Source organism: Geotrypetes seraphini, chromosome 2, assembly GCF_902459505.1.
Source record: "Geotrypetes seraphini chromosome 2, aGeoSer1.1, whole genome shotgun sequence".
In the NCBI taxonomy this organism is placed as follows: domain Eukaryota; kingdom Metazoa; phylum Chordata; class Amphibia; order Gymnophiona; family Dermophiidae; genus Geotrypetes; species Geotrypetes seraphini.
In genome coordinates this window covers 348915256-348928569 of record NC_047085.1, presented here as the reverse complement: position 1 = coordinate 348928569, position 13314 = coordinate 348915256, and the positions used below count along the sequence as shown (strand labels likewise).

At 39.9% G+C, this 13314-nt stretch overlaps 1 protein-coding gene across 16 annotated transcripts in view; it reads right to left on the bottom strand.

Moving 5' to 3' along the window:
- CLASP2 (cytoplasmic linker associated protein 2) overlaps window positions 1-13314 on the bottom strand; it is a 650335-nt gene that overhangs the window by 241809 nt on the left and 395212 nt on the right. For all 16 annotated transcript variants that reach the window (XM_033930348.1, XM_033930349.1, XM_033930352.1 and 13 more), the window contains one exon: window positions 1705-1875. In XM_033930348.1, the coding sequence (XP_033786239.1) occupies window positions 1705-1875 (171 nt within the window). The remainder of the gene's footprint in view (window positions 1-1704; window positions 1876-13314) is intronic.

The following is a 13314-nucleotide window of genomic DNA, read 5'->3' as shown; positions in this document are numbered from 1 at the left end:
TCATGGCATTACACTTCTCCCTCTGTATTCGCGGAGAATGCGGGTACAACACTGGCGCGGATATGGAAAAACAGCAAATAACTTTTTAAACGTTATTCGCGGTTTTTAGAAAAAGCTCTAGTTTTCTGTATTGAAACCACAAATAACTTTTCTAATGTTATTCGCGGTTTTTTGAAACAAGCCACTATTACTGCTACAGTTTTTCTCAAACTGAGCTCCGATCACCAGTCAGTCCTCGACCCCGACCAAGAAAGCAACAAGCAGAAGAGAACCCGAGCAAAGAAAAGCTCCTTCTAGCAGGTACCCCTCCGACCCGGGATAAAGGAAAAGCTTCTGCCGGTATCCGAAGCAGGCACTCTGTTTCAGATTTCCCGACTGCACAGTAGCTTGAGAAAGATGCGCAACAAGTGATTCCCTGGGAAACTCTAACGCTCCGACATGCAAACGATGCCAGTAACTGCACCGTGGTGGAAGAGGGGGAGGGGGATGCACCTTTCTGAGCTTGGCTCTGCCCAAGCAGGAGCAGGAAGAGCAGCAGGAGGGAGGTCAGTCTCCGGAGGTTCCTGCTCACCACGATTCCCAGCTATTTTCTTCATGCATGCTGGGAAAAAGCCTTTCTTTCTATGGATGCTTGGAAGGAGGAGGAGGAGTGGCAGGAGGGCGATCAGCCTCTAGAGGTTCCCGCTCACCACAATTCCCAGCGCAAACTGAGAAGTATGGAAGCAGCAAATTTGTGGGAGAAAGTTTATAAGCAGCGATTTTCAGAGTTAATGGTAAGCAATAAACTTTTTTATCGGTTCAGTACGGTACAGTAAAAGGAAAAAGTACTTTAATGATGTAATTTTGGGGGGCAGAGTCAGTGGCTGAAAAATCGCGAACAAGTGAATCCGCAGATACGGAAACCGCGGATATGGAGGGAGGAGTGTACAATGAATTATAGCACTGCCCAATATTATGCAGGCATTCGTTGACTAAAACTGTCCCCTTCCTCACTAGGACCCTCCCTCACTAGGACTCCCCCCCCCGTAAACGCCTTTTTCTTCCTCTCAAGAAGCTCCTCATCTATTCAGATATCCTCTACTCATAGAACTCCTACTCATATGTAAGCTCTAAAGTATTCAAGTATTCATTACCCATAGAACTCCAATTAGCACGTTAGTTTCCCATTAGACTATTATATTGTATTAGACACATAGCATGGTATTGTATCTAGTCTTATTGTATTGTATTTAGACTCACTGTATTGTACTGTATTGTATTATATTGTATGTAAACTTATTGTTTTGTATTAAGACCTTTTGTTATTCGCTGAATGTCCAGCCCTCTTACAATGTAAACCGCCTAGAAGTCGCCTGATTATGGCGGTATAGAAAAATAAAGTTATTATTATTACTACTACTAATACTATTAATTATTTCTATAGTGCTACCAGACACACGCAGCGCTGTACAGAGTCACAAAGAATAAGAAAAAAGTCCCTGCTCGAAAAAGCTTACAATCTAAACAGGCAAGACAGACAAAAAGGATTTCATGGATACAGTTAAAGGGAACAGCTTTAGAACAGTGTTTCAGTGAGGAATGTCAAGACAGAAACTATTCTAGTTTAGCTTTCTGTTATCCACCATCTTCCTTATAAATGTTTAGACACATGTCATTTACACCTATTATTTTCTTGAACTTGCAAGTAAAAAGGAATTATCATACCTACAGAGAGCCGTGAGGGGCTGGCCTCTCTGCTGCACCCCTGGCTTCTTGGAATCTTGCTCCTTTTTTGTGCTGATGGAGGATTAGCCAAAACCCTCTGTACTCCGGTGCTCACGGTAGAGAGTGTAGTGGTGGTCAAAACTCGTCCAGGAGATCCTGATCGACTACCAGCTAAACAGAACATATTGAAAGAGAGAGAGAGAGGAAAACATGTCAAAGGGTTTAAAGAATGAAAAAGTCTATATCAAAAATATGGAAACACAGAACTGGTGAAGAAGGAATGGCAAGATGACTGCGATGGTTAGATAGATCCAATAAAAGGAAAAGTGGGTGAACCTAGAACCGTATGCTTGGCTCTCAACTACAGTTAGTCTTATTATGTGCCAAGAGTAAGTTCATGACACATTTGTTTCGGAGATTAAGCTTCATATACTGCATTGCTCAATTTTCAAGAAAGGGATATGCAAGAATATTAACAACCAGAATGACAACCAAATAATAATGCTCCTTGCGTTATTTTATTATTTTCAAAAGAATCTCAAGATAACACCTCCTCTAATATTTAATACTGGCATAGCATTCCCCCCCTCCCCCAGGACATTACTGGGAAAGGTCAAGCTGCTCTTTGGCATAAACTAGAAGAGAGCATGTACAATATTCCTAATGCTCTTCCACCCAAGACTAGTGAAATGGTATCATCTCCTGTGCCCAAATTAATTTTGCATATCAGCTTTTCCTCTAAAGAGACACTGTTACTTGATTATTATTTTTTAAATTATTTTATGTGATGATGAATATGTACTATTTTATTTATGCTAGTGTAGTTCCTATAACTCTTCTATTTTACAGCCAAGCAATTATAACATGCAAATTATACTGTTGTGAAATGCCTAATTGTTATATGATAGAACCAGTTTACAAAACAAAACAAAAAAAATCATTTTTTACAGCATTGCTGTGGTTAGGGTAACCTAAATTACTTTTACCTTTCTTGAATTGAGTGGGGAGCATAACAGTTACCTGAATTTTCTGAAGTACCACAATGGTATGATATACTGCTAAGGTTATTGACAACTGTTTGCCATTGCAGATATGTAGGAATGACAAACAAACAACAAAAAAGGAGATCATCTTTGAGAATAGCTCAGATTTAATTCTAGAAACTGTTTCAGGGTCTATCATGAGGCTTACACTTAAGATCTTACTATGTATATACGAAAAACACTAATACCGTTAGTTTCAGTGGTTAATGGTTTTCCAAGTTTAACATTTAAGTGCTCTAAAAAGTGAAACTCTAACCATATATATCTCAGAAATAGTTGTTTTTGCCAATTTTTCTCCCTAGGTTCTTGCTCTCATCCTCCCTTCTCACCTTTGCACAAGAGATAAGACTGATCATGCAAACTCCCCTTTATCTTTCTCTTCCTCCCTCAGCCCATCCAAAAGAAAATAACACCATACTGTGTTATACTTTCTCCTGGAGCAGTACAAAAACTAGTTTCATAAATTCTCAAACTGGTACATAGGGAGATTGATACACAACATTCAACACAGATTTCAAATGCAACAGGACATATATTTTGCACCAGTAAACAGTACAATAAAATCTGATTGGAAAGTCAATTATTAGAACATAAGAATAGCCTTACTGGGTCAGACCAACGGTCCATCAAGCCCAGTAGCCTGTTCTCACGGTAGCCAATCCAGGTCTATAGTACCTGACCAAAACCCAAGGAGTAGCAACATTCCATGCTACTGATCCAGAGCAAGCAGTGGCTTCCCCCATGTCTATCTCAATAACAGACTATGAACTTTTCCTCCAGCTACATTTACCACTCTTACCACAACCTCAGGCAAAGCATTTCAGAGCATAACTATTCTCTGAGTGAAAAAAATTTCCTCCTATTGGTTTTAGAAGTATTTTCCTGTAACTTCATCAAGTGCCCCCTAGTCTTTGTAATTTTTGATAGAGTTAAAAATTGAGCCACTTGTACCCGTTCTACTTCACTCAGGATTTTATAGACTTCAATCTATCTCCCCTCAGCCGTCTCTTTTCCAAGCTGAAGAGCCCTAACCATTTTAGTTTTTCCTCATATGAGAGGCGTTCCATCCCCTTTATTATCTTGGTCACTCTTCTTTCTTCAGAAAAGGCGACCAGAATTGAACATAAGAATTGCCGCTGCTGGGTCAGACCAGTGGTCCATCGTGCTCGGCAGTCTGCTCATGCGGCGGCCCTCTGGTCAAAGACCAGTGCTCCAATCGAGACTAGCCCTACCAGCGCACACTCTTGCTCACCAGGAACTTGTCTAACTTAGTCTTAACTCCCTGGAGGGTATTTTCCCCTATGACAGACACCGGAAGAGCGTTCCAGTTTTCTACCACTCTCTGGGTGAAGAAGAACTTCCTTACATTTGTATGGAATCTATCCCCTTTCAACTTTAGAGAGTGCCCTCTCGTTCTCGCTACCTTGGAGAGGGTGAACAACCTGTCCTTATCTACTAAGTCTATCCCCTTCAGTACCTTGAATGTTTCGATCATGTCCCCTCTCAGTCTCCCCTTTTCAAGGGAGAAGAGGCCCAGTTTATCTAATCTTTCGCTGTATGGCAGCTCCTTCAACCCCTTAACCATCTTAGTTGCTCTTCTCTGTTCCCTTTCGAGTAGTACCGTGTCCTTCTTCATGTACGGCAACCAGTGCTGGACGCAGAACTCCAGGTGAGGGCGCACCATGGCCCGGTACAGCGGCATGATAACCTTCTCCGATCTGTTCGTGATCCCCTTCTTTATCATTCCTAGCATTAAGTTCGCCCTTTTTGCCACCGCTGCACATTGTGTGGATGGCTTCATCGACTTGTCGATCAGAGCTCCCAAGTCCCTTTCCTGGGAGGTCTCTCAAAGTACCGCCCCGGACATCCTATATTCATGCATAAGATTTTTGTTACCGAGATGCATCACTTTGCATTTATCCACGTTGAACCTCATCTGCCATGTCGATCCCCATTCCTTGAGCCTGATTATGTCACATTGCAAATCTTCGCAATCCCCCTGCGTCTTCACTATGCTGAACAGCTTCATATCGTCTGCAAATTTAATCACCTCGCTCGTCGTACCTATGTCCAGATCATTTATGAAGATGTTGAAGAGCACAGATCTAAGCACCGAGCCCTGCAGCACCCCACTAGTGACGCTCTTCCAGTCCGAGTATTGTCCATTTACCCTCACTCTCTGTTTTCTATGGTCTAGCCAGTTTTTAATCCACGTGAGTATTTCAGGTAAGGTTGCACCATGGAGTGATACAGAGGCATTATAACATTCTTAGTTTTGTTAACCATCACTTTTTAAATAATTCCTAGCATCTTGTTTACTTTTTTGGTCGCTGCCACACATTAGGCGGAAGGTTCCATTGTATTGTCTACATTGATATCCAGATATTTTTCTTAGGTGTTAACCCCCAAGGTGGACCCTAGCATCTAGTAACTATGATTTGGTTATTCTCCAAATGTGCATCACTTTGCATTTGTTCACATTAAATTTCATCTACCATTTGGATGCCCAGTCTTCCAATTTCCTAAGGTCTGCCTGCAATTTTTCACAATCTGCATGCATTTTTAACAACTTTGAACAGTATAGTGCAAATTTAATTACCTCATTCGTCATTCCAATTTCAAGATCATTTATAAATAAGTTAAATAGCACCGGTCCCAGTACAGATCCCTGTAGCACTTCATTGTTTACTCTCCTCCATTGAGAAAAATTACCATTTAACCCTACCCTCTGTTTTCTATCTGATTACCAATTCCTAATCCAGAACTGAACTTTGCCTCCTATCCTATGACTTTTTAATTTTCTCAGGAGCCTCTAATGAGGAACTTTGTCAAAAGCTTTCTGAAAATCTAGATATACCTTCAAAGAAGTCCAGCAAATTGGTGAGGTAAGATCTCCCTCGGCTGATCCTCTGAACCACTTTTAAAACATAAAAGATCTAATACTCAAACACAGAAATAAACATTGCACCATGCAGCTACTATATGGTGTGGTGCTAAGTGAACAAATTCCAAATGGTTCTCATTCTGCAGGATGCCTTCATCTGTCCCATTAAATCATGTTTGTCTATGTGTTCAATAATTTTATTTTTTATAATTGTTTCCACTATTTTGCCCAACACTGAAGTCATGTCTACCAGTCTGTAATTTCCCAGATATCCCCTGGAACCCTTTTTAAAATTGGCGTAACATTGACCACCCTTTAATCTTCAGGTACTACCAACGCTTTAACGACAGGTTATAGATCACTAATAGCAGGTCAACAATTTCATGTTTGAGTTATTTTCGTACCCTGGGATGTATAACATTCAGTCCAGTTGATTTATCACTTGTTAACTTGTTGATTTGGCTTAGTACATTTTCCAGATTCACTGAGATTTCTTTCAGGTCCTCTGCATCATTACCCTTGAAAACCATTTCCAGTTCTTACATCTTCCATAAAGACTGAAGCAAAGATTTCATTCAGTCTCTCCGCTATGGCCTTATCCTCCCTGAGCGCCTCTTTTGTTCCTTGATCATCCAATGGTCCCACGGATTCCCTCACAGGTTTTCTGCTTCTGATGTACCTAAATAAATTGTTACTATGAGTTTCTGCTTTTTTGGCACAGTGGTTAAAGCTACAGCCTCAGCACCCTGGGGTTGTGGGTTCAATCCCACGCCGCTCCTTATGAACCTGGGCAAGTCGCTTAATCCCCACATTGTCCCATTAGATAGATTGTGAGCCCACTGGGACAGACAGGGAAAAATGGTTGAGTACCTGAATAAATTAATGTAAACTGTTCTGAGCTCTCCTGGGAGAACAGTATAGAAAAATAAGTTAAATAAATAAATAAATGCATTGCATCTAACTTTATTACTATAAAGCCTTAAGGTAACACCTCATAGACCTCAGCGGTGCAGCTTGTATGAATATCAAACTTTCACATACAGTGAGTCAGCACCAAACTCGTCATTGGTCTCCAAATCTCATGATTATAATAAACTTTTTATAAATATACTTTTAGATATACTTTAAATAGTTTTAGAGTAGAAAAGTACTCATCTTAGTCTACGCGGATGAGGGTGGTATTCCGACATAAGTTTAGACCAGGAAACTTATTGATGAGGGGAACATGGGTCTGCCGAACTAAGGTAATTCTTTATATTTGAGTAATACTAAGTATAAGACTAAATGCACCATTGTTATTTATTATTATATATTTTTGCAGGGGGGATTTCCTTGACACAGCCTTTTTAGATGAAACATAGCTCTTGTTCGGAATACCACTCCCATCCGCGTAGACCAAGATGAGTATTTTTCTACTCAAACTATTTAAAGTATATCTAAAAGTATATTTATAAAAAGTTTATTATAATCATGAGATCTGGAGACTAATGACGAGATTGGTGCTGACTCGCTGTATGTGAAAGTTTGAAATTCATACAAGCTGCACCACCGAGGTCCGTGAGGTGTTACCTTAAGGCTTTATATATTAATAGCGTCTATGAAACTTGTCTTAAGTGAAGATATTTTAGAAAGTTTAAAGCCTGAAACCTAGTTGCATCTCACTGGCCAGTGCTTATATCTGTTCTTATTTTCTTCATTTGGATCCTTTTTCCATTTTATAAAGGATTTTTTTGGCACTAATTACCTCTTTCACTTCACCTTTTAACCATGCCAGCTCTCATTTCCTCTTCTTTCTACCTTTTTAATATGTGGAATACATCTAGTCTGGGCTTCCATGATGGTATTTTAAAATAACATCCACGCCTGATTTACAGTCCTAACATTTGTAACTAACTGATCCTTTTAGCTTCTTTTTAACCATTTTCCTAATTTTATCATAGTTACCCTTTCAAAAATTAAATGCTGCTACAGAAGATTTCTTTTGCAACAACACTCCAGGTATCAGTACAAATATGATTACGTTATGATTACTGTTTCCCAGCGGACCCAACACAGCTACCTCTTGTACTATGCCTTGCATTCCACTAAGGATCAATCTACAATGTCAGTTCCTAAATCAGTTGCTCCAAGAAGAAGTCATTTATGAAGTCTAGGAATTTTACTTCCCTAACACTCCTTTGTAAGGTTCCAAGAATGAAAAAACAATGGTTATCACAATGAGGAAGAAAGACATTTCCTTACAAATACATTATGCTGATTGTTGCCTACAAAGTAAAATAAAAATCTAACACAATATGAATGAGAAACAATTTAGAGCAGTGTTCTTCAACCTTTTTACACCTATGGACCGGCGGAAATAAAATAATTATTTTGTGGACCGGCAAACTACTAAGAATGAAATTTTTAAAAAAACCATCGCCACCCCATCCCCGCGAGCTCGGTCCTGCAAACCATCTGATCCCATCTGCACAAGCCTCAAATAGTTATGATTTTATATTGAGCATATTTTATTAAAGTATAAAAAGAAACAATATTCTGTACAATTGTCATTTTATAAATACAAATAAAACAAGGCAAGGATCAACAAAACCCCCGTCTCCCCTCCCCTTCACATATATCCCCTCTACTATCAAGAACACTGAATAAGCCAAATTATTACAGAATGCTACACAAATATCATGCTAACAGAATACCGCAGTCACATATGGCAGGAATGGTGTTAGGGGGAGTGGAACTAGGGCAACTGCCTCCTGGTCAGAGAGAGCCCTAAGCCAGCTGAAAGCTAAAGAAGCACTGCCTGGGCTTTGCACTCCCCAGTTATGTCTAACATCAGCTCTAGCAGGATACATATCTCAAATCTGATATATTCTAATCACAAGATACAAATAAAATTATTTTTTTCTACCTTTTGTTGTCTCTGCTTTCATCGCCTTTTCACTCTCTTCCATCCAGCGCTCTTTCTATTTTATATGATTCATTCCAGCTTCACTGCTCTCATCATTTTTCTCTCTCCTACAACAGATCTAGCATCTTTGTCCCTCTCTCCTTATTTCTCATCTGATCCCCTTCCCAGCATCAATCTCTCCCTACTTTCTCATTCCTCTGTCTCTCCCCTTTCCCTCATCTGATCTCTCCATTCCATTCTGACTGCTTCCCGTCCTCTAATCTCCCTTCCAGCTGTTTCCTTCCTACTTTCCTCCTTCCCTGTCCAGCGGTACCTCTTCTCCCTCTCCTCCTCCCCTTATTCAACAGTAATTCATTTCCCTCCCCTTCTCCCCTGTCCAACAGTACCCCCTTCCCCTCCCTTGTCCAGGAGTACCCCTTCTCCCTTCCCTCTCCAGCAAATGTTTCCTCTCTTTAGGCTAGCGCCAGCTCTGTGTGCTTTTAACTTCGGCACACAGCTGCCCCTAAGCAGGAATTTAGCCGTGGTTTCATGAGGCAGCCTCGGGGCCTTTGGTAGGCTGGCCCACAACGCATCATCAAAGCAGGCTGGCCTAGCAAAGGCCCCGAAGCTGTCTCATGAAACTGAGGCTAAACTACTGCTTAGGAGCAGCTGTGTGCCGAAGTTAAAAGCACACAAAGCTGCCGCTGCTGGTCTGTGGGTGCGGAGACAAAAGCAGGAGGCATACACGGCAGGAGTCAATGGAAGGCAAGAGTCCCAGCGTAGTGACGGCAACAGGAAGTTGCATGTCAGCTGACGCCAGCACCTTTTGTTGCTGCGGGGACCTGAATCCTTCACGGACCGGCACAATTTTTTTGCGGACTGGTGGTTGAAGACCACTGATTTAGAAGTTAGTTCAAAATTATTAATCTGTAAAATAAGCTATATAAATATTTCATTTTCCATGATGAATATTCAAATAGTGGAGAGTAATGATGCATAGCTCCCATTTCCCATGCAACACTCAGTAACTAAAGATAAATTTTGCATTTGAAAATGCTGCCAATGTTGAGCAAGAACCTAAAAGCACGTAAGAAAACACACACATATACCAGAACCAACATGCATCACATCAAAACATAGACCCCTGAACCACTTTTAAAAACATAAAAGATCTAACACTCAAAACACAGAAATAAATGTTGCACCATGCAGCTACTATATGGTGTGGTGCTAAGTGAACAAATTCCAAATGGTTCTCATTCTGCAGGATGCCTTCATCTAGCTAAGAGAGGGTTATGCAGATGGATGAACAGCAGATGGATGAACAACAGATGCATACAAAGTCTTTATAGAGTCTTACCAGCAATAGGGGTAGCGGACTGTGATCCTGAACAAGTGTAAAAAGCAGGATTAGGGTAAAAGTTTATAGAGGGAGGGAGCAGAGCAGATTAAAAATGAATAGCAAATGGAAATAAGAAAGCTTTTATCAGTTCACAGGAAAACAAACCAACAAGTGCACACAAAACATGGAAAGACGACACAAGGTTAGACACAAAGAAGCTCTCAAACTGGATGAACAGACTTCAAAATTCAAAAAAAAAATCCACAAATGAAGCAAAATTACACAAGCAAAAATGCAATTCCTCAATTTTCCAGCCAAGTATGAATGTACAGTAGCAAACTTCAGAGCACTAATTCGCTGAAATGAAAGATGTGTTTTTAATTTTAAAAAAATTTAAAAAACCCAGCTAAACAATTGATTAATACAAAGGTAAGGTAAAAAAATTTAGCACGTCTCAAAACATAATCTTAAGGAACAACACATTTAAAAAGTATGGATAAATATAAATTCAGAGCAGAATCACTGAATGGATACAGAAAAATGTTTACAATTTTCTATCTTTCCAGAATTTTTGAGTTGTTTTGCATTTCCTCCGCTGGTAATGATTCTTTGGATTTTTTCCCCCCATACTTTAGCACAGGGGTGGGCAACTCTGGTCCTCGAGGGCCGGAATCCAGTCGGGTTTTCAGGATTTCCCCAATGAATATGCATTGAAAGCAGTGCATGCAACTAGATCTCATGCATATTCATTGGGGAAATCCTGAAACCCCAATTGGATTCCGGCCCTCAAGGAACGGAGTTGCCCACCCCTGCTTTAGCAGCATGTTGTATATGGGATCAGGCTGTGGACTGTTTTCCCTGGCATCAAACTACTATACAGGTTAAACCCAGGGCAAAAAGCTAGGAACCTTTTACTGTGTACATGTTACTTTAAGCAAGTCTTTACATACTTTTTGGCCAGCAGATATCTTCATTTTCCTGTTTAAAAAATACATTATTCTATAAATTCTCAAGCAAGTTTGTGACTGTTTAGAATGCACCTTGTTGAATTTCTTTACGTATATGAAGTTTTCATGTTAAATGAAGGGAGATACAGTCTAATGGTTAAAGCACTGGACTATGAATTAGAAGGAATTCTGGAATATTGGCTCTTCTCTGCCACACTCTATATGTAACCTTGGGTGAGCCATATTTTTCTTGAGACCCAACTGGAACAAAAACATGTCTTAATCTGGCTTTTTCGGTAAACAATATATTTCTCCACAACCTTGTTAAAAGCCTAGTGGAAAGAGTCTACCAACCATGATTTTGCTGTAGAATCCTACATAAATGGACATTTTTTTTGTTAATGCACAAGATTTCCATCAATATGAGGGGGTGCTGAAAATTTTTCAGCCCAACTAAGGAGAGAATGATGTGGACATGGTTCAATCAATGATCTGAAACAATGTTAAAACATGAGTTTCATTTCTGCAAATTGGCATTTAAAAAAAATAAGATAACATTCTTCTCGGTTACAGTGGTAAAATAATGATCAGAATTTAGGAAGTTGGTTGGTTGGGCTGAGAACCTTTCAGCACCCCCCCCCCCCCCCCCATATCTAACCATCCTGCCATTCCACCTGAATCTGTGAGCTATCTATATATACAGCAACTTCTACATAGCGACGAAAATGTTCTGTTCAGCCTCATAGTTGTAGTTATTGTGCTGGAGCACAAGTAGAAGCACCAGATTCTGCCATGCTCTCTCTTGTGGTGTTGAACCATGATTCCAGGGCAAAGTCTAACTCTGTGTTCAACACAAACTTTCTTATCCACATAAGCAAGATGCTTGAAACCAATATTTTTAAATAATTTCAACTGTTTTTTAATGTTATTAGTACTTTGCACTTTTAAGAATGATACAATTTCATATTTTAACTTCCTTCTTTTTGGAATGTTTACTTTGGATTTGTTTTTAGGTTTTTCTAAGTTTAGAATAGCATTTTGAGTAATTTTTGCTGTTTTATACTGCCATCCCTTGGACTTATGCATGATTCCTAGTTTCACTTTTGATTTCAACTTAAATGTTATGGTTTTATTTTTATTTTCATTTTTTTAATATTGTTTCAGGCCTTGTTTGATGCTGTAAGCTTTCTATATTTTCAGTAGTGACTTTTGGTTTCAATTTATTCAATCTTACAGCTTCTTATAAAATTCTTATACTACTAACTCTGCATGTTTACATATGATTTGTAGTTTTATTTCTATTTTATAAACTGTTTCTTGGGATGTTTATTGTTTCCAAAATTTATAAAACTTTTCTATTTAAGTGTTTTTTGATTAGGTAATCTTTAAAACTCATTTTTTGTATGCAGACTGCACCATTTGATCCTTTTAAAAATTCAGATTAAGATCAGCAATAGATGATCCTTGGAATAGCTGAATATTATCCTCTGTCCTTGTATATGTACATCAATGTTCCCTCTAAGGTGTGCAGCTGCGCACCTCTGTTCACATCCCCATACAGCAGTTCTGGATTGATGCGCACCCAAGAGCAGCAGTTTCCCACATCCCTCTGCTGCAGCTCGTTTGCAGAAGAAACAGCAGTAACAACCAAGGTGAGTGGGAGGAAGAGAGAAGTGCTGTTCTTGGTACATGACCGAAGAAGCAGCAGCCGGGTTTCAGGTGGGGAAAGAAGAGACAGGAGGGGAATGTGATGAAAGGGGGGGAGGAGAAGAAAGAAGGAAGATTCTCTAAGGAGAACACCTGTTACAGGTAAGCAACCTTGCTTTCTCTGGAGACAGGCAGGGGATATGCAGTACCACTTGATGGTGAGTCCCAAGTTGAAGAAGGGTATGGGAGGTGGAGTCGAAAATAGTCTATAATGCAAATAGGTTACGTAAAACTGACTGTCGAAAGCGAACATCTTGAGCTAAACTTTGGTCTAAGCAGTAGTGTTTGGTAAAAGTATATACAGATGACCAGGTAGCTGCTTTACAAATGTCCTGGATTGAGATGGACCTCAAAGTTTGCAATTGAGGTTGCTGCAGCTCGTAGCCTGTGGGCCCCAATTGAAGCAGGGGGCTATAGCTGAGCTCTTGTGTAGCAAAAATGTATGCAACGTGAAATCCAAGATGAAATGGCTCTTTTAGTTGCTAGTTGACCACAGGTAGGTGGATTGTAGGAAATGAATAATTGAAAAGATTTCCGAAGATGGGAAGTTGCTTTGAGGTAAACAAACAGTGCTCTTCTGAAATCCAAGGAATGAAGTCGTTCTTCTGCCTGAGTCATGTGGCGGTGGAAAAAAGGAAGGCAAAGTGGTGGTTTGGTTAAGATGGAAATCTGAAACCATCTTAGGCAGGAACTTAGGATGAGTCCATAGCTGTACCTTGTTGGAAAAAATTGTAAAATAAGGATAATACGTGACCAAGGCTTAGAATTTGCTTACTCTTCTAGCTAATGTGAGCGCTACCAGA